The sequence below is a fragment of the Eleginops maclovinus genome, chromosome 22 (genome assembly GCF_036324505.1).
Source record: "Eleginops maclovinus isolate JMC-PN-2008 ecotype Puerto Natales chromosome 22, JC_Emac_rtc_rv5, whole genome shotgun sequence".
NCBI lineage: Eukaryota > Metazoa > Chordata > Actinopteri > Perciformes > Eleginopidae > Eleginops > Eleginops maclovinus.
In genome coordinates this window covers 6,565,507-6,593,123 of record NC_086370.1, presented here as the reverse complement: position 1 = coordinate 6,593,123, position 27,617 = coordinate 6,565,507, and the positions used below count along the sequence as shown (strand labels likewise).

Genomic DNA, 27,617 nt, shown 5'->3' with positions numbered 1-27,617 from the left:
CAATGGGTACAGTAACAAGATCCCCATAAACATCCTGATCGATGGAATGCAATAGAAATGCAGTTCATGTCTATTCCAAACATGATCTCTTTGCTGGGATACAGATGATATATTTTAAAGATGTGTGTGTAGTTGAACACACATGAAGCTGGACATCATGGGTGTTCATACACACATGTGAGAGTGTGTGTTCAGCACATCTGCTTCTAATTTTTCACAGCAGCTCTGGCTACACTTCATCTAATGTTGTGTCAGCATAGTTTCAAACAGTCACTTTTTACTTCCTCCATCATATTCTCCTGCCTTTAATTAAAGTGGAAGAAATGAATATAATCAATGACAAGTCCATTCATCTATAATGATATACTATAATAAATATACCTGGCAGAGAAAAGTGTCATTAAAGTTAGCTCCACCTTTACCAGCTACAAAGTCCAAATGATGTTCACATGAATGGATCAATAATTGTAATATAATGTTTGAGTTAAGTACTTAAGGATGTTTTGTTGCTAATACTTTTGTACTTTTACTACATTTAGAGTGCAGGACTTTTACTTAGAATGAAGAAATTTCAACACAGTGGTATTACTACTCTTACTGAAGGTAAATTATCTGAGCACTTCCTACATCTCTGAGTTTTTAGTCATAATGTTAGTTACTTGAGAGAACAGGGCTGATAAAAAACTGTCAGACGGAGCTCTGTAGTAGCTCCCTCTTACCAGAAGATGGCAGTGATGCGCCACCAATGATGTCAGCTACCGTTAATTCTCAGCGAAGAAGAAAAACGGTCGCCCACTTGTTTGCTTCCGGGTCACCATTTCACGTTGCCACACCGTAAACACAGCCCAGTTCAAACAGAATCGTTCAGGAGAAGCGATGTACTGCTGTTTCTGTTGAGGTAAGTAACCATTTATCACGTTAAAAATGCCCGTTTCTGTTTGACATAAAGTGACGTTAAACTACTAGATATGTATGTATGTGTTCGTTCAGTCCTGAATGTTTCCACAGTACAGCCACCTGTGAATGGACCACCAGCGTGTTGCTCCCTCTACTGGGGCTCTTTTTCATTATTTTTGTTAAAGAAAAAATATTGCAATTCAGTAATGCAGTTGGGAGATCACGCTCGTGACATTTTGTTTACTTGCTCATTTTTCCCCCCTGTTATACAGTAACCATAGCTGACTATTAGCTAATCATAACTGCACACCACATTAAGTGGTCTCAAAATGACTGTAAAACGAAGAGCTAACGTCCCCTACATTAGCTGGCTCCAGATGTGTGCATTTACTGTAGTCTGATCAGTCTTGTTTGTTTACTTTTTTATATCTGGTTTAAAATAAAAATGTAAAAGCACAATTTGTTATTTCTCAGGAAGATGTAAGGACGCCCCCCTTCGACCTGTCATTTCTAAATGTGTGACAGCTGATTTCTTTAGGGCTTGGTGCATTGTTGACTTGCAGGACTAAGATATGTGATCTTCAATATGCTTGACTCTAGGTTCATTTATTGAATATATACATACTTTACCTTTTAAATAGCCTGTGGTCGAAACCTAACGAAAAAGCTTTAAAAGGTTTATGTGTCCCTAAAGTTTTGGATCATTAAAAAAAGAATCAGAAATCCTTTATTAGTCTCACAGCGGGAAAATTCAGTGTTACAGACAACAGTTGTATAGCAGGTTGACAAAAAATGAATGAAAGAATTAACAACTAAAGCACACATTGGTAATACAACCAAAATAATCACATATAAGTACACAACCATGGCTAAAAGATGAGTAGCAACAATTTAAGTAAACCATGACATTGAGACCTTAAAAGAATATAAGTTGGGACATTTATAAAACAAGTATTTTCTACATTATAGTGTTTATATTGCACATTGCAGGTTTATTGAACAGGATTGCAAGAGTCTCTTTTGTGTGGGGGTCTACCTTCATAGACAGTATTAAGCCCCTTCTCCTTTCCTGATTGGTGGATTATATTAAGTGTGATAAATGTGTGTATTCTTAGAAGAGTTATTATGTGCTAAGAGCAAATGCATTGTTTTCATCACACCTTTGGGAAGTTGTATTTGACTGTGTAGAACATATAGTTCTTAGTTAAGGGAGTAATATAACACAGTTTGCACAGTCTCAGTATTTAGACAGATTCTGCTTTTTTTTAGTGATTTAATATATATATATGATGTGATTTAATTTCTCATGTTCCTCTTGTTCTGATTGTCAGGTTGGAATAATCATGAAGAACAGAAGCGGGGGCTATGTGGACCACCGGCTCAAGCAGAGAGTGGAGCAGGTAAACATCCATGCCCTCACTCTTATCTTACTTATCAGATCTGTGGGATGACCTTAACAAATAAATCAGGATTTTGTTATTTATTAAGTAACAAATAAGCAGTACTCAAGATCCAAAGGCTTTATGTTCATATACACAGTAGCTACAGTGTAGTTATGGCAATGAAAATCTGAAGTCCTAAGTTCTTCCAACAATGCAACATAGTTGTATAAGACATAACATAATAAGACAATTAAATAAATCCAATTAAAATAATGCAAAATGAAACAGAGTAGAAAAGATTAGAATACAATAGTGCACATTAGGTTGCAAGACCAATGTGCAAGTTATGCAGATGAAGTCAACTAGCCTACATTTCAGCAAATAAATACATGCAATAAGCTAAACACTGCAGAGAATGTTTTCAGTGACCAAGGAAAGGCAGGATTCTATATACATGTAAGTAGAATAAGTTATACAAGAACAGAATGCACATTTAAATATTGTACAGTGCAATAAGACCAAGCACTGTTTATCGTAGTGATAACTATTAAGTTAAATAAACTGTAAGATGGAAACAGATGAATACTATAGGCTATAATGCCATTACGTTACCCATGATGAGAGAGAGGAGAGACATGACTCATACCTCCTTTTCTCCATAAATCTGGACGCAGCTCTCCCCCTTCTTCCTTTTGGTTTACCCTGCATCCTTTCTGGAGTGATGTCACATAAATGTCACGTCCTGGCTCTGAATGTCATGCTTTAATTTGTGCTATTTGTCGTGTTAAATGAACATACCATCAGAGACTGAATTTCCTGCTGTTGGGTTGTGTTTTCAGTACATGGCGACCTGCTCCAGTGAATATGTGGACCTGTCTGCCATGGCTGTGGAACTCCAGAGACTGCACAGGCAAGTACATCACTAGGGCCTTGCACCATTTAGAAAATAATCAGGATTGCGATAAGTTAGATTTATAATGCCATATGATTCACGATATGGGAGGTAATAAGTCCATTTTGATTTAGAATCCTCATTATCATTGACAGATATATTAAATGATCTTGGTGTGATTTGTTTAAGAGGATCTGTACCCAATAAATATGTATTCTTAAGTCATTCAAAAGGGTTTTTTAACACATATTTAGCTAATAACAAATATTGTACTTCCTGTTTGAATATTGCGCTTGTCCATAATGGATTACAAATGTGATTAATTGTGCAGATCTAATTAGAACAGTGACAATTTGTATATTTATCAAAGCCTTTATTTAAATAAATCAAAATAAAAAGGTTTTCTCATATAGAGGTGTTAACATTAGCACCTTCATAACAGTGGGAGCTGCATTACACTATTTGTTTTTAAGGTGATCTATTATGCAAAATCCTCTTTTTCATGTCTTTTTATACAAAAACATGTGTCCCCGGTGTTAAGAGATTCCGAAAGTTGCAGGAAAAAAGATTCCCTCTCTTTTAGTCCTGATCAATTAATATAAAAACTGAAAATGAGCTGATCAGATTTTGGCCACTTTGTGATGTCACAACGTTTTTTGGGCTTATTTTAGCCAATAACCAACCAAGGTAACACCTGCCCACCGTATCACCTGAATCTCCTCCTAGAGAACCATTGTGTTTTTTAACCAGTCAGCTTTCAGAGGGGCGTGGCCAGCAGCAGCTCATTAGCATTTAAAGCTACAGAATCAGCACTTCAGGAACAGGGCTGAAACAGAGGGGTTTATGGGATGCTACAATGATCTGTTTGGTGTTTCTAACCAAACACTTCAGAGACATGTTTTGAATATATCTGAGACCTGTAATATTGTTGAAAAAGTGTATAATAGGGGAACTTTAACTTAACTGGACACTGAGTGTATATAATTGTCTATGTATACAATTTAAAACTGTTATGTTTATATGTTCTCTTTAGGATGGATTACGGCAGGCGAAACAAAATAGCTTTCAGGATTCAGGTAGAGAAAGGTAAGGGTGTACCTTACATAAATGCTGTATTACACTGCGACAGTAGCTTGGCGTACATGTGTTTACAGTCTGTGTTCCTTTAACAAATACTGCTCTTGTCCACGTTGCGATTTTGATAACATTTTAATTAATCGTGCAGCGCTAGTACCAACTCATCCATGCCATTGTTTATGATAACACTCTTTATCTGCTTCTCCTAGTGTATGACCTATTAATGAAGGACTCTGGGCTAAACGATCTGGAGAGCAAACACTTGGCTAAGAGAGCAAAGCACAGCACCAACAACACCGGGTACAGATCACTCTCTAGCACTGCTTCTCTCCAAAGCACTCGTATTCTTAATGCACATCTAATGTCGTACAAAACGTGTGTGTGTGTGTGTGTGTGTTGACAGTGAAGGCAGCAGCAGCAGCGCAGAGGAGGACGCCGACAGTGATGACCTCATTCTGGAGAACACGGTAATAATTAATGGGAAGGTTAGATCAGAAGGCTGTGGGACGATTAAAAGCAAAAGTATTTTTTTTACAGAAATGTGACAGGTGGTTTTATTTATTTTAACCCTCACCTTCAGATAATTAAGGGAAATCACATGTTAAGCACTTAGAAAACAGCTGACTCTACCAAGGCTGTCCTTTCTAAACCAAAGATATGGACGGACAGATGCATTGATGATTAAAAAAAAATACTGCTTTGAAGGGGCTGGCAGTTTCTTTATCAGGAGCCACTTAGGTACTTTTACAATATTTATGAGTGGTAAAATGCTTTTTTTCCCACCATTTATTATTGGAATTTTTAATATAACAAAAAAAAGACACACAAGGCAATCATCGAAACATTATGCAGAAAAGAACAGACACAATTACACAGTCTCAGGAACTGCACCAGCAATACATCCATTCATCCCTTCGGACATAAGATTTTAGATCCTTTAACTAATCAATAAAGGGCCTCCATGAAATCCCAAACACATGCTCTTAATATATAGGATATCTGCTCCAATTGGATGCCTGAAAGCATTCATCGCAACCAATGATTGATGCTTGAACTGTGAGCCTTTTTCCAAAACAATGCAGTACAGGTTTGGGCCTACAGCAAGCTGAGGTCTATAAATGCTTGCTCATGTTTAGTATACAGCTGCGGAAAAATTAAGAGACCTGCTTCAGCATTTTCATTTTCTTTAGTTTGATTATTTGTAGGTATGTCTTTGAGTTAAATGCTTTTTTAATTTATTCATCGTATTGGTCTGTGTTGGAATTCAACAGACACTGGACTGACTGCCATACATGTAGAGAGAAAGATTTAGGAAACATTTTAGAGTGGTCTCTTAATTTTTTCCGGAGCTGTATGTTGCACCCATTACAATGGTTATATGTTTTCATTATTTGAACGATAGATGACGTAATGGAGCAACAACATATATAAATGATCTCCCTGGCACAGGTGAAATTGATTGTGGCTGGAGAGCAGTCCGTGTCTGTGCACACGCTGTTTTTCTTTGAAAGTAAACTATATTGAAACCTAAAAACCTCGTCGTGAATAGATGTACACGAGTCCAATCAGTTTAGTCAATCCCAGGGTGATATTGAGTAGCCATAGTCACCACACTATAGATATGCTCTTCTGGATATAAACCCAACAGAAAAAACTTTGGATCCAGTCAAATCTGCTTTCTCCTCCTCCCAGAACACCTTAATCTTTCTGTGTTGAAAGGCTTTTTAGATTATAGAACAAAGGAGACGACTAGTAGTGTGTTTTCCTGTATTATTGGACCAGCTGTTAATGTGTTATACATATTGTGTGTTAAAATGAGTTTTATTTTAAATGTTAAACTCTAAATATTTGAAGCATCTGTGAGTAACACGAAAAGCCCTCTATAAATTAAATGTATTATTATTATTATTACTACCATAACCTCTTAAATAATAATATATAACTGGTTTAACGGTACTATGTTGACTCTTTCGATATAGTCAGGCTCACAATTTCGCTTTTCTACTTGTGAACATATCCTGGAGCTATCTCTGTGCTGGATGGAGATGATGTATGTAGATTTAGATTGCGATCACACAAATCTCCCAAATGTTGGCCTGCTTCTTATAAAGTCCTCTCTGACGGTGACATCTGATTATTCCATGTTTCCATTTTTTGCCCTCCGCAGCCGACCAGCCACATGAACAGCTCCCTAACTTCTCTGTACCGGAAAGGACTCCCTGAGTCCGACTCCAGCTCCCCCAGGAGAGATGCGCTTGCTGCCAGCACTCCTGCCAGCGCAGCCAACGCCCCCCCCAGTGCAGGAACACTGGTGTCCACTGGAGGCTGGTTCATTGACAAAGGCAGAGGCCCTGAGAAGCGCCGCATCTTAATCGACCTGTGTGATGAGGAGCCCACCAACACTACAGCAAACGTATGTTCCTCTGGGGGTGTGTGGCAGGGAGGACATGTTTTTGTCGGCCGACCCCATGTTATATAGATACTTTGGTCTTATTGATTTAGTCAGTATATAATTGTAACTCCCTCTTCGACTCCTAAGAGTTAGGTGGGGTTTTTTTACATTTGTGTAGACTCTCGACTCCTATTTTATAAAATGTTACCGTCTCTGGTCTACTGCCCTCAAAAACAAAAAACCAAGTGAAATAAACTCATAGTTGTTACTGAGGCTACCCGATAATCTCACTCTTGGACTCCAGCTCTCACTGCCTTATATTTCTGTCACCAGCAGACAGATGTGTCCATTCTCGAGTCGGAGAAATCTACAAAAAAGTCAAAGAAAAGGACAAAGATCTCTGAAACCACGAAGTCCCGCACCCCAAATAAGAAAGGTACTACCTTGTCTAGTTTGCCAGGATAACTATAAAGTAGGGCTGCAACTAATAGTTATTTTTATTATGGACTAGTCATTTGAGAAACTGAATTGAACATTTCCTGTCTTGTTTTTTCAATCCCACGCTAGCTTAAAAACAGCTCTTCCTTACTTTTTAGCATTCAACATTTGTTAAGATTTACAAAAGATGTGGCGATTTTTATTCCATCGACTATTCGATAAGTCGACTAGTCATTTCAGCTCTATGATAAATATACTCTTGACTTACTGTTGAAACCCACTCTAAATCATAATTCAATAAACAAACAGTCGTTGCCTGTAGGACTGCAACATTTCCTTATAACTAAAGAGTAGATTATATTTCTTGTATTGTTAACTTTATAATGTTTGTTTATAATTTACTAAGGTTGTTGAATTGCTGGCAAACATTGCATTCACAGTATTTTCCTTTTAAAATGTTTTTTCAGCAAAATCTAAATCACTGGAGCTGCAGTATCCCACTCTGAAGTTCGAAGATGTGGGAGGCAATGAAGAGACGTTAACGGTTAGCTCAGTTTGAACCTTATTAACGTCTTCGATTAAAAATCATAACAATACAACTTTTACCTCGCAGATTATCCATGTCACTGTAGTTTTACCCTGTGCTACTTTGACCTTGTTGCAGGAGGTGTGTAAGCTGCTGATCCACATGCGTCACCCAGAGGTGTACCAGAGGCTGGGGATGGTTCCCCCCAGGGGCTTCCTCCTGCACGGACCCCCCGGCTGTGGAAAGACCCTGCTGGCCCAGGCTGTGGCGGGGGTGAGTGCTGGACAACGCCTGGGGAATACAGGCGGATGTTTTTATTACCAGGTTATCTCATATGACCCCGATGGTCTGTGGGAATAAGCAGTCTGTATTTTACTCTATTTACTTCTGGGTTTTTTAATTATTATAATCATTTTATTTTAAAAAATGTTCTACTGTAATTTACTGACTTTATTCCCTAATTTGATGTCAAGGTTCTTACATTAAAAGAATGATACAATATAATATTATGAGTAATAATAATAATAATATGCATTTTATTTATATAGGCGCCTTTCAAGGCTCTCAAGGTCGCCGATTAAATGAGCCTTTATAAGTTAAGACAATATTCACCTCCTCTTCAAGGGCATGCACTTTATCTGCTGTGGTCTCTAATCATTGAGGGGTTCAATAGAATAGAATTGTAAAGAATCATGGGACTTTAAAAAAGAAAGGTTCTACAGCTTTACTAACGCAGTAATCACTTTAACTGATACTTGAGTGTGACATCACAAAGGTTTCATGTTCACTTTCTGTGGTTTTTAAATAAAATGATATATTTTGTGTGTCAGGAGCTGATGCTGCCCATGTTGAAGGTGTCTGCTCCGGAGCTGGTGTCCGGCGTGTCGGGGGAGTCTGAACAGAAGCTCAGAGAGCTGTTTGACCTGGCTGTGGTTAGTGCTGGTTTTCCTCTTCTATATTGATCAGCACAAGAGTAGAGAATGTAGGAGGTAAAATACGTACCTGTGACCCACTGAGCAATCTGAGCGATTAGCACATGGCTAAATTAGTAAACGGGCATCTACCATTCAGAGGGGCATTGGTATCGACCCCCATGTCCTGCAGTCAAAGTGTTGAAGTGTCCTTGGTTAAGATACATAACCTTAAATTGCTCCTGTAGGCTTGTCTGCCATATTGAAGAGTATGTAAGTAGCTTGGATAAAAGTGTCTGCTAAATCTAGTGCATCTTGTACACAATCACATATGAGCTACTGGGTTGCTGATCGAACCCCAAACCTTCTGACGTTTTGATTGGATGACAACCATCTCGCCCCAGGATTAATAGAGCAGGTATATTTGATAGTGATCAATAATGTTGTATGCTACTCCCCCCCCCCACCCGCAGAGCTCTGCTCCGTGTATCCTGTTCATAGATGAGATCGACGCCATTACACCGAAGCGAGAGGTGGCATCTAAAGACATGGAGAGGAGGATTGTTGCCCAGCTGCTGACCTGCATGGACGGTAGGACACACAGCCTCCAGAGCAGTACCAGAAATCAGTCCTCTGCTCAGAGATTTTATTGACAGGAAAAGCTGCCTTTCATGAAGCACTGAAACATAGGAGCACATACTACAAATCTGAGCTGTCAGAAAAGGCTCCGTTTTAGTTTAATACACAGTTAATCTCACACACACTATTTTATGAACATATACTGAAGGTTCACCTGCTGATTTAAAAACAGAACAAATGAACCAAGGAAAGAGAAAACCATAAAGCAGATTCAGGCAGTAGGCGTATAGATTCACTCTTAAAGTTTTAGCCTACAGAACAGAACCACTGACAGAGGAGAGAGGACATCTGATCCTTTACAACAAACACTGTATGATCTTTCTAGTTGCACTATAATCCTGCTAGTAATCCCCAATTTTAGAAATGTTACAGTAATCTGTAATTATTTTATTTACCAGAAGGGAATACAGTCGCCTTTTTTTGCATCCTGATCATGTAATCTGTTACTTTTCAAGACTGCATATGCTCTCTTTTTCTGATATTGCTAAATGAGGCTGATTGACAGCTGGTGGACAAATTAATGATCTTATATTAAGCTACAACGTCAAAACTTAGAAAATAGAACAGATAAAGACTTTGCAGTGCTGCTCTCCTCCTGACAGACCTGAACAGTCTGACGGTGACGGCTCAGGTGATGGTGATCGGGGCCACCAACAGGCCGGACTCCCTGGACCCCGCCCTGCGCAGAGCAGGACGCTTCGACAGAGAGATCTGCCTGGGGATCCCAGATGAAGCAGCTCGACTCAGGTCAGCCAAACAACATCATGAAGAAGGAACACGTCCTTTATTATACTTAATATTGTGTTTTCATCTTGGAAAAAGATCAATCTTGTTTGCATTTTTGTCCTTCACTTGCTTGATTTGCCATAGCTCTAGATATCTCACACTTTAAATGAAACTGAATTCTCTGCGCTGCAGGATCTTGAAGACGCTGTGTCGGAAGCTGAAGCTGCCGGTGGACTTTGACTTCCAGCAGCTGGCCCGCATCACTCCAGGCTACGTGGGGGCCGACCTCATGGCTCTGTGTCGAGAAGCCGCCATGAGCGCCGTAAACAGAGTTCTGATGGAAAGAAGAGCAAAAAGCCAAAGACAGTGCTCCACTGAAGACACGGTAACAGCTGGAGCTCAGACTGAGGAGGCTGTGACAGACGGAGAGGTCACAGAGACACAGACAACAGACATCATCCCGGTGCCTCAGGAGGAGGCGGGGCACACTGACCTGCAGGTATGAGGAGCTCCATCAACACACCTGAGTCATTCTGCTCAGAGTCATACTGTATGTTTATCTACACATCTAAATATAACTATGTCGATAAGATAAATGCAGAAAGTAAACAATCAAACTGATTACCAGATAATCCCTAAATTAATCAGAGCAGAGGTCGTGCTTCATGTTTATGAGTGATTTTGTCTATACCTATACAATGGTGTTGTCGGTAAACAACAACCCGAACTATAGTTGGACTTCAAGTAGCATAAGTTTTGTTTTATCTGATGTGATTTATAGTTATTTGTCTGAATTACATTTGTTTTATTTCCTGCCCAGAGTCCTTCAGGGCAGTGTGTGTCCTGTGTCCAGCAGGGGGAGCTGTGGCACCTGCTGCAGCTGCTGAACAACACTGAATCTCTGTCAATGGAGGAGCTGGCCGGCCTGGCCATCCTCATGTCAGACTTCCAGGCGTCTCTGGCCAGCGTGCAGCCCTCAGCCAAGAGGGAGGGCTTCGCCACGGTGCCCGACGTCACCTGGGAGGATGTGGGGGCGCTGCAGGACATCAGAGAGGACCTGACCATGGCCATACTGGTAAACACAGCCGGCTGCTTCCTGTTAAACATCTATGATCCACACTGAGAAAAACTATTCATACTCTACTTTGAGATCCTTACCTATCAAGTCATCATTATGAATGAGGATTATTAAACTTAGGTAATAATGAGTCAACACAATGGGTTTAAAGGGCCCTAGTATGCTTCTTGGAATTTTCCCTTTCCTGTAGTGTGTTATATGTTTTTATAAATGGTCTGCAAAGGAAAAAATCCCAAAGTTGAAATGCCTTTGTTTACTTCAGGAACATAGTGACATCACTGTGTTACATGTGCACTTCAATTGACTAGCGCTCAAACACATTGTAAGTGATAGACATCTCTAAGTGGTTGACTGATCACAACAGAGCCGGCCAACTAACCATTCAGAGCAGACTGGGCTCTGGTTTCAGACAGAGGCTGAAAAGAGGTGCTGCAGCACAGGCAGAGAGGTTTTTGAACATTAAGGGACGGAAACATGTCACAGTAGAGACACAAAATACAAATATGATCCTGAAAACGGGCATCATTTGTCCTCTGTAAAGCAAAGGAAACAAATGGAGGATGAGGCCCCCACCTCAGGCCAGCCTTTTTAGATTTCTTAGCTCCACCTCTTCAGGAAACAGCCGGAGGCAGGTAGAGGAAGCTTGTAGTTTGGATGGAATTTTCCACAGGGAACATAAACACAAACTAGGATATTTATAGAACCTACGGCTGTCAAGCTGGCAGCTTGTGGTAGAAACGGGTGACCTGCAGTGAGAGTGCAGGTAGATGTGTGGGAGGCTGTCCAGACTCATGACATTTTTGAGTATGATCAAAATTAAGTACCCTGCAAAGATGTCAGTTTTAGGTATGTTGTTGTGCTTAACGCAAAAACATTTTTTATACTGAGGAGCAACATCCCTCTGTTTGTGTGTCCTGCAGGCTCCAGTGCGTTCTCCGGAGCAGTTCAAAGCTCTGGGGCTCAGCGCTCCATCCGGGGTGCTGCTAGCTGGACCTCCAGGATGTGGAAAGACTCTGTTGGCCAAGGTGACCCCCCCCCCACACACCTACACTGTTATACCTGTTAGTGAGTAACAGCAATACTAGTGTTGTAGTTGTAGTTCAATGGGTAAATGTTCTACTTTTCTTTGATCATCCATCAGCTGATGATTTGTAATGAAAATAGATAGTGAATGAACCACTTAGTCCATTTCATTATGGCCAATTTATTTTTATATTTTATTTACAGAGCTAAAGACTTAGGATGAAAATACAAAATTTGACTCGGACCAAGAGAGTGATCCTGTGCCTGCCAGTTATTTTATGATACATCTTAAGCAATTTGACTCAAAGTCAGGTGTCATTAAGGCAAAACTACTACTGGTACTGTGTTGTTAACTATGTAACTTTTTTATTTGCTTTCTTTCTGAGAGTAAAATAGAATGATCTATAGAAGTATGTCGTTAGCCTAGCTTAGCATCCTACTTAGCTTATAGATGAAAGCAGGGGGAAATGGCATTGGAGAGAGCCAAGCTAGCTCCAAAGCTAACTGTTTAGCATAAGGTTTCGAATACTCTTCTACTCTGAGCCTAAATGTCCCCCCCGCTGTTTCTACATAGTGTGAGGTTGCTCGGGGGTGTACTGTGTCTCACTGTGTTTCCGTGTTGTTTCCTGACAGGCAGTGGCCAATGAGTCAGGCCTCAACTTCATCTCTGTCAAAGGGCCAGAGCTGCTCAACATGGTGAGTCACGGAGCTGCAGGAAGATGTTAATGTGGCCAAGGCATTTTTAGGATGTTGGATCAGAGTAAAGCCAACAAAGTGTCACTTATTATCCTTTAACCACGTCTCGGAGAGGCTCATTCAGTGTGTTGTGCTAGCATCACATCAGGTGGTTCTGTGTATTTATAGCTCAGACTTTGGTCCTTTTTTATTCTTATTCTCTTTAATCACCCTGTTTTCATGATGATACGTGTCATTCATTTCACACCCTTGCACTAAATATAAATGTAGGGTTGATGGTAAAGGTGTGTGTGTGTGTGTGTGTGTGTGTGTGTGTGTGTGTGTGTGTGTGTGTGTGTGTGTGTGTGTGTGTGTGTGTGTGTGTGTGTGTGTGTGTGTGTGTGTGTGTGTGTGTGTGTGTGTGTGTGTGTGTGTGTGTGTGTGTGTGTGTGTGTGTGCAGTATGTTGGTGAGAGCGAGCGTGCTGTCAGACAGGTCTTCCAGAGAGGACGAAACTCGGCTCCATGTGTTATCTTTTTTGATGAGATCGACGCTCTGTGTCCGCGCCGCTCAGGACACGAGGTGAGACCGACGACCCTTTGGACCCCAGTCCAAGCCCTTACAGACTAAGCCACTGCCGCCCTACTTTTATAATTTTCTTAACATAAATCTAATCGCCAGAAGCAAAATTCTGACGTTATGCTATAAACGAACTACAGACGAGTCCAGCAGGGTCGCACGACTTCAACGTCACGCCAACTTAAGATCGTTTCACCTGACTTTCAAAAATACAGATCAAAATGGGGGGGTGTCACTGCTGACGCATTTAATGTCGTAGAACAAAACGTGATCCGTCTCTTAAATTTGTGTCAACCACAGACCTTATTTCAAGCTATTTTCCTAAAATCCTCTGGAGAAATCCCATTGACTCTGTGATGGAAACTTCTGAAGCAATGGAGACGAAACTCAGAGAGACACAGGGAGAGCTGGAACTTTGATGGAAAGCACTGAAGGTTTTAAGACATGTGCTGCAGCCACGAGTTGACAGAGCGGTTGCCCGACCAATTCTGAAGATCTCTACTGCAATACGAGGTTTTAACTAGTTCAGAATGGACAATCCACATTCTTCATTCGCCAGACTAAACAAATATGGATCCTGAATCTAACCAAAGCTGTCGCACATTGGAAAAGAAAGTGTGCCAGGGAACCAGATAAGAAGGGCTTCTAGACGTCCCTAAACAAAAATCTCATGGTAGCTTGTGCTCGGTCATAGACTGGCATCAACAAAGCGCCCAAGCTGCCCCTCTTTAAGGGAGATTACAGCACCCCAAAGGCCATGGGAATACAGACAGAGGAAGGAGGGAATCATGAACTAGGTCAAAGGTTAAACAGAACAATTATTCCCTGACTCTGAGATGAGAGAACCGGAACTGGTAAAAACTCGAACTCACTTCCAAGTTTTAGGACTCATTCCCGCACCACTCTATTACTGTTCATACAGATTTTCTTCTCGGACACCTTGTGGCATGTGTGTGTATGAGCATTGTTTGTGTGTGTGTTCAGTCAGGAGCCAGCGTGCGGGTGGTCAACCAGCTGCTCACAGAGATGGACGGCTTAGAGACCAGACGGCAGGTCTTCATCATGGCTGCTACCAACAGACCAGGTAACCACGGGGACATGGCAACATGTAATGGGTTCAGAGATTAAGATTCCTTTTCCAACCTTTTTCTAAAAACAATATGTGACCGTCTTGTCTCCTGCTAGATATCATCGACCCTGCCATACTGAGGCCAGGGCGTCTGGATAAAACCTTGTACGTGGGTCTGCCTCCTCCAGCGGACCGCCACGCCATCCTGCTCACCATCACCAAGGTAAGAATTCACTACGAGAGGGATGGAGACGGTCATATTGATCATGTGATCTAACGTAGGCGGATGTTTTATGTTGAAAAGATACATTGAACTGCTGCCACATGATTGACTTGTGAGATATTTATGTTTTTTTGCCAGGGGAACACAAAAGGAATTCCTATAATACTATTTCAAAAATATCTCAAACGTATTGCTTTTTTGAAATTATTGTAGAATTTTAATCTATTTTATTTAATTGTATTGCAAATTATTTATTTAACTCGTGTTTGTATAAATATTCATTATCTTTTTCTTTTTTATCTATAATTTATTTATGTCATAGTAGAATGGAGAAACTATTAAAATAATCTAATTAAAAATATTCTGACTTTGAGGATTCTGATTATCTTATCCACTGGGAATTCCTGATATTATCCATTTCATTGTAAGTGCTTCCTTACCTGCAGTTAACAAAATATCTGTTATATTCAAAGCTGTTTCTTGTAGTAGTAGTAGTATATTGGATTACTTTCCATCATTGTGGAAGCAATAGAAACTCACAGAACACATGATTTCATTTTACACAGGTTCTTCAAAATGAAGTCTTTCCTCAGATGTGTCTTTAATGTCTTAAAGACCTTGTTTCAGTGCAGAGCTTCCACCTAATTTCTCTCCACTTATCCAGAAACAACTCTGAGATATTTCTAAGACATGGATCTGATTTATTACAGTGAGGCCTCAGTCTATCTTATCGAAGCCCTCCCTCTTTTTCATTCATTTTTAATCTCTCCTCAAAAAAATTGTTTTTCTGACATCCTAACATTGTTTGTGATCCTCCAGTAAAAAGGATTGGGTAGCTCATAAGTCTTCAACATGATCCCATAGCTAGGTTTATCACTGTGTCCTCCACAGTCCTCATTCAGGGTTTTGTGAGACACTTGAACAGAAAAGGCCAAAGACCTTTGTCACTGGGAAGTATAAAGGCATCTTTTGAAGAGGCTTTGTTACAACTGTGCCGCTGATCTTCTGCAGGGAGGGACCAAACCTCAGCTGGAGCAGGATGTCAGTCTGGAGGAGATTGCCTTCAACGAGCGCTGCGATTGCTTCAGGTGAGTCTTACTAATTTCACACTGTTCTGACGCTTTAAGTCTGACAGATAAACTGGCTTTAAACAGTGGTAAAGGTTTTTCTTCCCATGTTGCAATGATACAGATGTTGAACCACTGATACACTGTTAGTAAGTGTGCGTGTGTGTGTGTGTGTGTGTGTGTGTGTGTTTTTGATGCAGTGGAGCTGACCTGACTGCGTTGGTGAGGGAAGCCTCTGTGAATGCTCTGAGGGAATACCTGAAGACCAAGCCCCCCACCACTGCCACACCTGGTAACCTGACTACCTAAAAAACCTGTATTTAAAGAGGCCCTATTGTGTTTTTTTGGTGTTTCCTTTCCTGTAGTGTGTTGTACATGTAAATGGTCTGCAAAGGCTAAAATCCCAAAGTTCCCTCCACACTCCCCATTTCATTGCAAAAAGGAGATTCTGATTATTGGAAATTGCAATATTTAAAATGTTAACTTTCTCATGAAACACAACAAAAACAGGACTGAAAACAAACTGTTTTTGAGTTGATTATTTATTTGTGTTCATTGTTCCACACAGGACACACGTTCTCCTCTGGCCCGGTTGTTGACATCAAAGTGAGCAAACTGAATTTTGAGGATGCTTTCAAGAAAGTTCGACCATCTGTGTCCAAAAAAGTAAGTGCACATTTTCTTTTAGGTCAAGTAATAAATAATTGAACAGATGACTGCCCTTATCATATCTGAGTCTCATTACTGACCTCACAATGATACAATTATAATTGTTTAAAACTGGGAAAATATTAATATACATTTCACAGGAGAAGAAACATGGATTTATGAAAACCCTTTACTCAAATTTCTATTCATATAAATTGTTATTCATATACATTTCTGACTGTTCCTGTGTTGCCTGTGCAGGACCAGAAGATGTATGAGCTGCTCAGAGAGTCCCTCATCAGATAACTATTGGACCAGAACCAGTTCAACTTTAGTGAATCATTTTATGGAATGTATGTATACACATTTTATTGTGGTGAATCATAACTGATTCCTGCTTTTGTAATAAAAAAGTGTAGAAACCAAATATGTCTGTGTTTGTTATAGGTTAGCTTGAAAAAAAGAATCCAGAATTAATGACTAACAACCTTACATTAACATTTAAAAGATAGGTTACATGGTATCAAGAGAGGAAAGGAGCCCTCTCAGAGTCTTTTCTGACCTGGGTGACACTTGAAGCCTCTCCACCAAGGACCTGTGGGGGAGTAGTTCCTTTCCTGTTCCTTCCCAAGTCCACTATCCGCGCTCTGTTTGCTGTCGTTCAGGAGTTGACCTGAAAAGGCAGCCGATCAGGCGCTCACTTCCTGCAGCCAGGCCTTTACATTGTTCTCCGTTATCAGGTCCTACACAGCTTTGTTGTACATTGGACAGAGAAAACAGCAATGGGCTCAGAACGCAGCCCTGGGGTGCCCCAGTGTTGAGAATAATATTGGAAGAAGTGTATATAATTAAAGCAATCACACATAGCTAGCCCTGTGTCCGGGTGAAATAGCGTGGTGTGGGGATTGTGTGCTACGTCATCTTCCATTGATCGCTAGCAGGAGTGGGCCCAAATAAATGATATATTATTATCCAAAGCAACTTATAAAAAGTGCAGTCAAACATTTGGATACAACCCAAATAATGATGTGAATAGTTTGTTAATTATCCGTGCCAGCACAATGGGCAATCACCAATGTACCAGTATACTGTATGTGTCGTTATGGTGTGTCGTGCTTTGTTGTACATTGGTAGGGGTCTGCAGGGGGCTAAGAATGCAGCCCTGTGGTGCTCCAGTGTTGAGGATGATGTTGGAAGAGGTGTTTCCTCCTCCCAACTGCTTCACGTGTCATTGCCAACGCAAAAGGCAAGTACCAGTGTAGCAGTATATGTGTATTTATGTATATTGTATACGTCTTTAGCCTCTCCATTCTGGCGCTGTGACTGCTGTAGCACTTTCCTGACAACGACACTCCAAAGAGGCCGTTGTTCGGATAGCTTCAATCCTTCATGATTCCAGCAGCCTTGCTCCTGAGCCGCCTGGTGTTATTGTCTTTAGGCAGCAGTGCGTTCTGCAGACCGTGCCACACTGATCTGTTTTTTTTTACATTTAGTGAGAGCCAGTTGTCTCCTCCTCCCCTTCCTTCAACAGGCTGGCACTACCTAATTTCATTCTTAATGATTAGGCCACTAATATCCAGTCTATTGCTTACTTAATTAATAATGCATTAGTTCTACTTCATGGATTGTTGGAGATGGAGCTAAAGATTGCTTAGCTCATTTAGATAGTTGCAATTAGCATGTCTTGTACTGTACTGGAGGGATGGGAAACAAAATAACTCAGAGCATTATTGGACTAGGCTGTGGACATTGGGAGAAAATTAGGAGGATCTATGGGTATAATTGTACATTAGACAGTTTAAAGCTGCCGGGGATGTTGAGGTTTCTTCAGGCAAGACGCATGTCATAACAAGTCTCAAAAACAAGTTTTGAAAAGCAAGACCTGATCAATTACATATCTGCTTATGAATTAGGTCAGAGCATACGGTGTATTGCAGATGTCTTTGAAGATGTTTGCCATAGGACAGATAGTATTCAAACGGTTTTTGGAAAGATGGTTTGAAAAGAGGCATTGGTGCACCTTGTTAAAATGTAAATGTAACCTTTGGTTCACAAATATTCTCAGGTTTCTTCTTAAAAGACAGTAGAAATTAAAATAATGTCAGACCATTCTTGGTACTTCTGAGGATTTGCGTGAACTCCACTGCCTGGCAACAGTTAATGTCATTTGGCATTGTCTAATAAACTCACTTGTTCTGAAAAAAAGTACAAAAATAAACACACTCACACAATGGGAAGGAAATACTTTGCATTAGCTAGAGGTAGAGCATTTCCTCATTGAACAAAACACTGGCAATAACAAGGAAGCTATTCTGTTTATCCACTACATTTCTTCTTGATGTATATAGTTTCCCATTTAAACCTTTATTCAACTACAGTCCCTTTACAACTGGACAAAATCCATCTGCTAATTATGAGATATAATTTAAACCTCCATGAAAGCTACTGAATGTGCCTGCCTGTGAAGTAGTTTCGCCTCCTGTAGGTTAACACATTTCCTCTAGGCATTCTTTTGATATCGCTTTCATGATAATAGGACAGACAACCTGAAAACATTCATCATACTTATTATATCCGTCTTTAATCAATAGCCATTTCTGTTATTATTTTATGAGCAGTTATTGTAAATTCTGGCGCACTTATCCCCAGGTTATTAAGTGTTGAGGTCATTGGTATAAATGCACGTGTAAAGCTTTTCTTTTTGCCAGGAATAACATTGAAAAATGCAAAGGTATCCAGTCTTTTTCATTCATTCTTTTTTATTGGCTTTAAAAGTAACAGTATATTATATGAAAAATGTTGGAATCAGCCAATTCAATAGCAACCATACTTAATTTGATCTTGGTTACTCGCTAAAACCCAGAGGACAGGGCCTCAGCTGTACAGGCATTAACTTTAACATTCAAAACTATTCTTGGCAGCTATTTCATCAAAATGAAGACATTATGAAATTGAAATTAAGACCACAAATTGAAATAAAAGCTGTGAGGCACTGATGAGTAACACGTTCATCTCCCATACAACACCACCTTAAACTGATTGGTATAGTCACAGTTTGTGTGGACAGCAGGTTGCGCAATGTTGTGGAAACATTTAGGGGGTTGCGAGTTAAAGAGCAGATTAAAAAATGTGTCACGGGCCACAAAAGGTTTGCTAATTCATTTAAAATATTAAAGACTTAATTCATGTTCTAACATATTATGGAACCAACGCAATTCATATGGAAGGCTATTAATGATGAGTAGATTCACTCAGAGGCAACTTTGGTCCAATCTCGAAATGAAGATGTCAACCAACAGCAAAGCTGCTTTTATGCTGGTGACGTCTGACCTTGACATGGATAGCTTTGATATGGTATGTCTGGGCAGATTTTGAGCTTGCTGTGTTTGTTTCCCGATGGCTTATTTCTTGGGGCTGGTTGCACAAGGACATCTTGTTTTGTTTCGCTCTTACTAGCTAAATGCTAACCGTTAAACAGAAATGAAATACTGACTTATTTAGGATGCTGAGAAGTAGAGGGAAACGGTGCATCATTTGCAGGTTTTGTTAAACATCAACTGGAGGCAGAAGCAGTCTGTTTTATACGGACACCTTTGGTTACTCATTACTGAACAGTGTGGTAACACATTGAGGCCTCAGAGATGATGCAAATATTCCCAGCGCATGCAGAGCACATTACCAACTGGCTGGTGTTGCAGAACATCAACAACAGTGGTACTCTTAAACCAAGGCCTTGGACAAATGATAGGATGATGATTACAATTTTACATGAAAGACAATCCAGTAAGACTTTGTGCAACCAGCCCCAGGTACTGACCCCCCTCACATTCCTAGATGTTCAGTCATATTTTAACACAGTGTGTTATTTTCTGACCAAATAACCAAAAGAGTTTTATTGTCCTGGAGAGAAACACGGGGATTTTAGAATGTCAACCCTCATGTCTTGTGCTGCATGTATTCATTTGTAAAAGCTATTAGGGTTTATGGGATGGTGAGACAGCTTCCGGTGAAGTTACTCCAGTTTGACGTCCCCCTTCAGCTTCCTCTTGACTCGGGAGTAAGGGCTCAGTGTTTCCTCCATGATGAAGTCATACAGCACCTTCACCCACGATGAGTACTGAGGAAGGTCGTCATAATACTCTGCTGCGATTTTCTTCACCTGGAATACAACAACGAGAAGAATAAACCGTGGTGAGTGCCGCTTTGGTCATATATTTTGGACATAAAAAGCTTTTCCCAGAAGAAGTGGCTTCTGGGAAAAGGTCTATAAGAGAATTGTTCACTATTTGTGGACCAACAAAACCCATATACAGGAAGAACGAGTCTTATTAATAGAAGGAGGAGTAGCATTACTTAAACACGTTAGAATTTGTTAAAAGATAACCTCATGGCCATCGCTTAGCTCAGTAGAGCAGGCGGCCATATATTGGGGTTTGATCCCCATGCGGTGGACCCAGGTTCCAATCCAGCCTGAGTCCCTTTGCCGTGCGTCTTCCCCTCTGTCTCCCCACTTCTCATCTGCACTATATTAAAAGGCCCGGCTAGGATAATCTCATAAATGGAAGGATCTTGTAAATGAAATATATGAAACGATAAAAACTAAACAGAGTTAGATATCTAGTGAAAAGATCGGAAACAAGGGTTGAGCTATGCAACACAAACATGTACTAAAAACTGTCTGAGTAGTTGCTGACAATTAATGTACATAATAATAATGAATCAAGTCTGTTCACTTTATACTAGATCATGTTCATCATTGTTTTGAATCCCTTTTTTCTCTCTTCTGATTGGTTGACGGTTATTTTATCCATGATAGTTCTGACTGTTTTTCATTTTGTTGTGTACGTTTACAAAAAAAGGAACAAAGTTTACTTTGGGTGGACAGCTGATAAAGCCTGCAGACGGCAGACGGGAAGTACCGCTCTGACATTCCTCAGAAACGTGAGTCAAGTGTAATGAAATGGAACAAATAGACTGTGACAAATTGGTTGTGTAACCTAGACTGTTGTTTAGTCATATCTGCCTTGGTTTAAAAGTAGACTTTCTCAGAAAATCTATCTAAATTCCTCCAAATAATAATAAATAACATAGTCTCGAGTTTCCAGTGAATGAAATACCGTATCTGACTTTGACCTTTTTTACTGCCTTTTTCTCAAGAACATAATGCTCCGGCTCTTATTGGCCTAAAAGTTGATTTATAGCGTGTCTTATCTTTACTGCTTAAGATTCTGTGCAGTTCAGTTCATTTTCTCTGCTTTTATTATGTTGGATAGGTAACAGAGAGGTCATGACCGTGGTTTGAGTTTTATTTAACCAAATTAGATTAACAAATCCTTGGAAATGCTTGTAGGTAATAATATAAACATTTAGCACTTCCCATTCCAGGCGTAATTAAATACGCTTTTTAAGATACTGACACATCAAGTCTACCATGTTAGGACTTAAGAAATGTTAGCATGCATCTCAAATAACAGAGACAACAGGACAGCTGTGCTTTTATGAATGTAGGATCGACTCCGCTGTGACCCCGGCTGAGTTCCAACACTGTCCAATCAGGTCTGCAGACTGTGTCCATTTCATTATTTATCCTGATGCCCTTTACCGATCCACAGAGAAGCGATGTGCATATAGTCAGAAAATGAAATTAAAACAGTGGCTAGCTGACTCTTATCTGCCGATCAGGGAGTTCTCAGTGCTTAACCGCATGAATGAAAAACCAGTTAGTAAGTATTTATGATAATCTTAAAGAAAGTTCATGGTAAATGAATTATTTTTGGACCAACTGTGAAACCATGACGTAGCTATTTCATCTACACCTATCTTTTTAACTGATTAAATGAGTGTTATCCCAATACCAAACACTTCCTGGTTGTCGTGCTCTGTTCTTATCAGTCGTCTTGTGGTGTTTTAAGAGCTGTGTGATTAAGTCGACATTCTTTTGCATACTGTAGACCGTCTTCACAAAGCCCCTCAGTGGTTTTGATCATTAAGTTACCAAAAGTGGCAAATAACAGAGGCCACATGAAAGAATGTTTAAAATGAGCAGCAGCCTCACAGTAACACAGCTGCACCTTCTTTGTTTAGCTAAGCTGCCTGCCTGGACAGATTAGTCTCCACCCAAAGGATTTCTTCCTCTCCAACCTCATGGCGGTGCATTCTGTGCCAACTGTGTGTACCAAGGATCTCCAAGCTGTACTCACCATGGGCAGCCTGCATCCGGGGATGCTGGGAAAGTCGTGGTGCTCGTTGTGGTAGCCCACGTTGAAGGTGAGCAGGTTGAGGGAGCCGTAGTAGGAGTAAGTCTCGTGGCCCTTCAGGAACATGTAGTGCTCAGCTATGAAGTGTCCAGAGATGGGGTGCAAGCCCATCCCCAGCAAGGAACCAGCCATCATGTAGACCACAGGTTTTGCCCCCCACAGCCAGTAGAGTAGGACGTTGAAGGTGAGCTGCACGGCCACGTTGGTCACCTCCAGCTGAGTGATGGGTTTGGGGTTGATGCAGAGGGGCCGGATGGCGTAGAACAGCGGCTGCAGGATTATCCAGATGAATTTACGGAAGGGTGTGCAGAAGAACCAGCCTTCAAAGTCCGTGGGGATGTCTACGTCCACACCGTCTCCACCCAGGTAGCGGTGGTGGTCCAGGTGATAGCGCTTGAAGGAGGCAGAGTAAGGCAGCCCAATAGGTAGGTTGGCAAACATGGCAAAGTAGCGGTTCCACATGGCCTTATTGTTTCCGAAGGCCGTGTTGTGGGAGATCTCGTGAATAGCGAGGGTCATTGAGTGGTTGATACAGCTGCCGAACGCATAAGTCCAAAACAAAACCCACTTCCAATCCAAGTCTTTGACCAGGTAGAAAGCTAAAAACTGTATCGCCACCATCATGCACACAATCCATTTCAGCCTCAGGTCGGGACCCATCAACGACTTGATTTCTGGGTATTTGGCTGTGGGGGAGAGAATAACAGAATTCAGTTAAACTCAGGGGAGATTCAAGAAACAAACATCTAGATGAAAGAATTGGGCTAATGAGAAGAGTCAAAAAATGATACAACTGCATTATCTGAGTTAAGAGAATGCAATATGTTTATAAGAACAAGCTGACTTAGCACTAGCAACCATTTCGATGCAGATATGTAATAACTGATTTGCTCCTCATGAAATGTGTTGCGCCATCCCCCAAAGGATTAAGCAGGAAAATCCACTACACTGCAGGGTGATTCCCAAACAGCCTAATTTCTAGATTTTTCTTAACCTCAAGTATAACTCAGTGCACAGGTTGGGTGTAACATACAAGTGCTTGCAATGCACAACACATGAAGTAACAGATCATTGAAAGGCTTATTCTATCAATGTTTCAGTTTTCTAAGAAAAAGTGGCTCACACTTTAGAGAGCCTCAGTCCCGCCCTTCTACTTCGGACCCAAGGGACCTTATTTCGGAAAAGATATGTATGGTAGGCAATGGCGAGAGAGAAATTATTTTTTGACCCCGCTTGAATTGTCCCATGAATTACACATATGATGTTTGTCAATTTAAAAGATAATTTTGCAAGTCAAGAAAAAAAAGTTTGTCGTAAAACTGAAGTAACGATTATTTTTGTGTGAAACCGCTCAATGAACTATATCTCTGGTCTCGCACAATACACGTCACCAACACCAAAAGCAAAAGGGCGAGCAAGACCCATTGCTGGTGCCTACAACTTGGTACAAAGCACAAAAGTCATCAGTTATGACATCACTTACGCGACTGTGACTTTCTTGACTTTTTGAAGATTGACAAACATCATATGTGTAATTCATGGCACAATTCAAATGGGATCAAATAATAATGTCTCTCTCGCCATTGACTACAATACATATGTTTTCCGAAATAAGGTCCCATGGTGGTCCACCGGAAAGGGGGGGAATTAGGCGCTCTATACCACGAAAGATGAACCAAATGAAGCCTAACTGCCTTATCTTTCCATATTAACTGCTAATTCCAATCTTGAGATATTCATCTTGAAGCACAACATAACAACTCGGCTAGGACTGTGAAAATACAAGTTATCCCTGTATATTAACACCATTTAAAACTAGTTTGAAAAAGCATTTAATAAGCATTCAAATATCCATATGGTGTATGTCGGGCCGTGTTGATATGCCGCCCTTGTCAATTTTTTAAAATGGTACTGCGTTTTTCTCATGCTGTCTGCAGATAAAATGTGACTTTCGACCTCCCCTCTGACATCAGCAGTAATGGAGACCTGGGCTGAACTATGTTAATCCTTTTATCAAATCTTTGTTATCTTAAATCACTAACGGAAGCCAAAGAACCGTAAACATGGAAGGGCATTAAGGTTACTTGCTGAAAGAGTGGTTCAGCCCAATGAGTAATCACCAGACTAAAATGTCTTCAAGACATGCAAGCTGTTACTAGCAGTATGTAAACATTCAGCTCACATCAGATTGGTACATGTCAGGCCCTTTGCTCGGCCTTGACTCAGCTCCAGCAGTAACAGAATGTGCTGAAGTGGTCTATAATTTTTTTCCGGGGCGGTATATATTCAATTAATTTACTTATTGAAGCACTGATGTCAATGTTGCACTTGGTAAATGCGGGGTTTGTTTCAATTACCTTATATATTGCTAAGTAACCTAATAGATACTAATAGTAATCATAATGTATTATTCAAACCTGAACTCACAGTTCAAGAGGAATAATAAAAATGCCAAATAACACAATGAATCACAATGGAAACAGTGAATACAATGTCTATCCATGATAAGAGATACAAGCCCCTGAAGGCTTCCCTTTCAAAGCAATTTAATATTCATTTGCATTACAGAAGAGCAAACAAAGAGCGCTTTCAGGTTACATGTATGCGTTCTATCAGGGAGGTTGCAGCAGAAAGACAAGTCTCTGCAAACACTACCTCCTGTGTGATTACCTCAGAGTGTTGCCCCCCCCCCCTCCCACAACCGAGGCCTGGGGCATGTGACTGCATGGCTAAACTCTTTCAAGCAACAAAAAAGCCTCAGATTACAAAACATGTCGCATAAGGTTGCATGTGTTTATTTGCAGCTAAATCCATGTGTGATTCTTGTTTTGTGGTAAATGATGTTTAAAAATCCGGCACGAGGAAACAAAACCCATGTTTCTTAGTGTGTGTTCTCCCTCCGTATTATCTAACAAGGAAACAATGAACCCAGTAGGGAATCTGACCCAGGGTATGTTGAACTTTGGAGGATTCATTTCAAGCTATCATAAGTGAAGCATGGAAGTAAAGCATGCTAATAAAGTTGACAATTATGAAACATTATACATTTTATATCACCTGGATAACACTGAATGAATTAGTGTGTGTTCAGATACAGGCAGGGCAGTCTGGCTGTTATACCAAGATATTTACCTAGATGTTTATCGTACACTGAAATACTGTTACACCCCTAGTGGAAACACACAACCTTCCTAGTGTGTAGTGAGGCAGTGAGTCTCCTGATCGCTCAGTGAATGAATAATTCAACCCAGGAGACAGCTGGCTGAATGAGTATCATTATCCACAGCACTGGTCTCACCCCCGACAGACAATGGTAGTACTTTTAGTTTGACAAATTGACTTAAGTGTCTTTTATGTGATTAGTGAAAAGACTAAAGAGATACAAAGCTGTACACACAACCTACACATCGTCAACCATCCAAAACTGGGTCCACTTCCAAAAGGGATTGAGGAGGAACACCCTTTTTGATAAAATGGGAACACAATCCAGGCTTCTGTCTTTTCCACAATAACAGGAGTGTTGCATTTTTACTCATCCTTTCTCTGTGATTAGATCTTGTGTGGAGGAAGGAAATGTTATTTGACTTTGACATGGGAAATATAACCATTGTTGAAGTCAAACAATGAATTTCATTATTTATTTATAGCACTTACTTTAATGAACTACCCTTACAAGTTGGATGAAATTGAGTACTTTTTAGCGTTTAAAGTGCATGCAATCCAAACAATCACTATTGTAATTTCAAATGCTGATACAAAAACATTACAGCAATTCATTTATTTCCTGATACTGTCTCAAAAAAAAGGAAAAACCCCAAAAATGTGCCCATGGATTGTGATTTAACTGGAGTAGTAAAAGTAGATCGTGTTGATATAATGGAGGAAACTCGACTACTTTGTAAATTGTGTGCACATTACTTGATTATGATGATGAGCTAGAGCCCTAAAATGATTCCCTGTAGCTCCAATGAAGCATTACATATCAATAAAGCTCATTAAAGCATAAATAATTACACCTGATAAGTCTAATGTAGCCATAAAAACAGAGGTCATGAACATCATTTCTTATTAAACAACGTCATGTTACCTCAGTTAGGTATTAAACACTATTGAACTAGCTAGTAGAAGCCTTATGATACCCTTCTGTCATGTTTCCATACATGGCTGTATCTAAGGCTAAACCGTTACTGCTACTTCCAGCTAGCAGCACCTCAAGAGACTTGGTGTTATGTCATTTCAGGGAGTGGCGAATTGACTAACGTTACTGTGGCCGTAGGGTTAACGTTACACTGCTAACATGGTCATCGTGTTTCATTTAGTTTACTAGCAACAACAAGCTTTTATAAATATAACTACTTTGATAACAGCCGTGGTGGTGGCTGTCAGTCATTGAAGGCTGGAATGTATTCACCAACCGAACCTGTGTCAGTTAGCTAGTCTGTTACTTTCGAATGCACAGGCGGATATGAAACCGTTAGCTAGCTTACATAACTTAGCAAAGCGAGTCAGCTGACATGAAGGAAGCGTTTATGCAAACACTTTGGGGTTTGCTGACGTTATTTATAAACATACTAAACCAGCCGAGTTAACACAGATATATCTAAATAAAGTTTACGATGACATTTTCAAAACTTTCAGACGGATCAGCTAGCTCACCAAGGATCTCTTTCCTCCTGTCCGCGTGCGGCTGATCTGTGTACACCCACTCGTAGTCCTCACGGGCGACCCGGTTCCCCATGTTCTACTGTAATAAACGACTTTCTTGCACAAAAAAAACAAAACAAAGCGAATATCAACCGGTCGTTTCAGAGGGGAACTTCTGTGTTTCTGGTCCTCCTCCTCTCCTCTCTCAGCCGATCGGCCCGCCTGTGACACTGGCTGATAGAATCTGCTCTGCACGGCTGCATCAGCTCCTCCTACAGCCTCAGACCACAGGCAAGCATAATGAATGACGCAGTTTTAAAAAGCTATACAATAATTTATGAACTTCTCAGAAACAGCATCTGGTCAGAGATTATTAGTAAAGTACAGTAGGATATTTTTAATTCAGCTGTTGCAAGAAAACCCATTGTCTTGTTTCGATTTACTATGGTACCATGCCAATATATGAAAAGCATGC

General features: G+C 40.4%; 2 protein-coding genes across 3 annotated transcripts; one reads left to right on the top strand and one right to left on the bottom strand.

Annotated features, from left to right (window-relative positions):
- The first annotated feature begins 779 nt into the window (after positions 1-779).
- On the top strand, positions 780-16,668 carry nvl (nuclear VCP like). Of its 2 annotated transcripts, none has more exons than XM_063874640.1 (24): positions 780-898; positions 2,229-2,297; positions 3,119-3,189; positions 4,205-4,257; positions 4,458-4,548; positions 4,652-4,715; positions 6,416-6,661; positions 6,977-7,076; positions 7,546-7,622; positions 7,743-7,877; positions 8,435-8,536; positions 8,989-9,106; positions 9,757-9,901; positions 10,073-10,379; positions 10,701-10,955; positions 11,879-11,983; positions 12,615-12,677; positions 13,118-13,237; positions 14,219-14,318; positions 14,420-14,526; positions 15,538-15,614; positions 15,794-15,885; positions 16,162-16,259; positions 16,503-16,668. In XM_063874640.1, exons 2-24 carry the CDS (start codon positions 2,241-2,243, stop codon positions 16,545-16,547), a joined length of 2,628 nt encoding a protein of 875 aa, XP_063730710.1. In that variant the 5' UTR covers positions 780-898; positions 2,229-2,240; the 3' UTR covers positions 16,548-16,668. The 2 variants fall into 2 exon arrangements, with proteins under 2 accessions (XP_063730710.1, XP_063730709.1); XM_063874639.1 differs by having other exon boundaries at positions 6,974-7,076.
- Positions 16,669-18,982: 2,314 nt separating this feature from the next.
- Positions 18,983-27,417, bottom strand: degs1 (delta(4)-desaturase, sphingolipid 1). Its single transcript, XM_063874641.1, has 3 exons — positions 27,155-27,417; positions 22,442-23,184; positions 18,983-20,400 (listed from the first exon to the last, which is right to left on the bottom strand). Exons 1-3 carry the CDS (start codon positions 27,234-27,236, stop codon positions 20,254-20,256), a joined length of 972 nt encoding a protein of 323 aa, XP_063730711.1. The 5' UTR covers positions 27,237-27,417; the 3' UTR covers positions 18,983-20,253.
- Between the last annotated feature and the right edge of the window lie 200 nt (positions 27,418-27,617).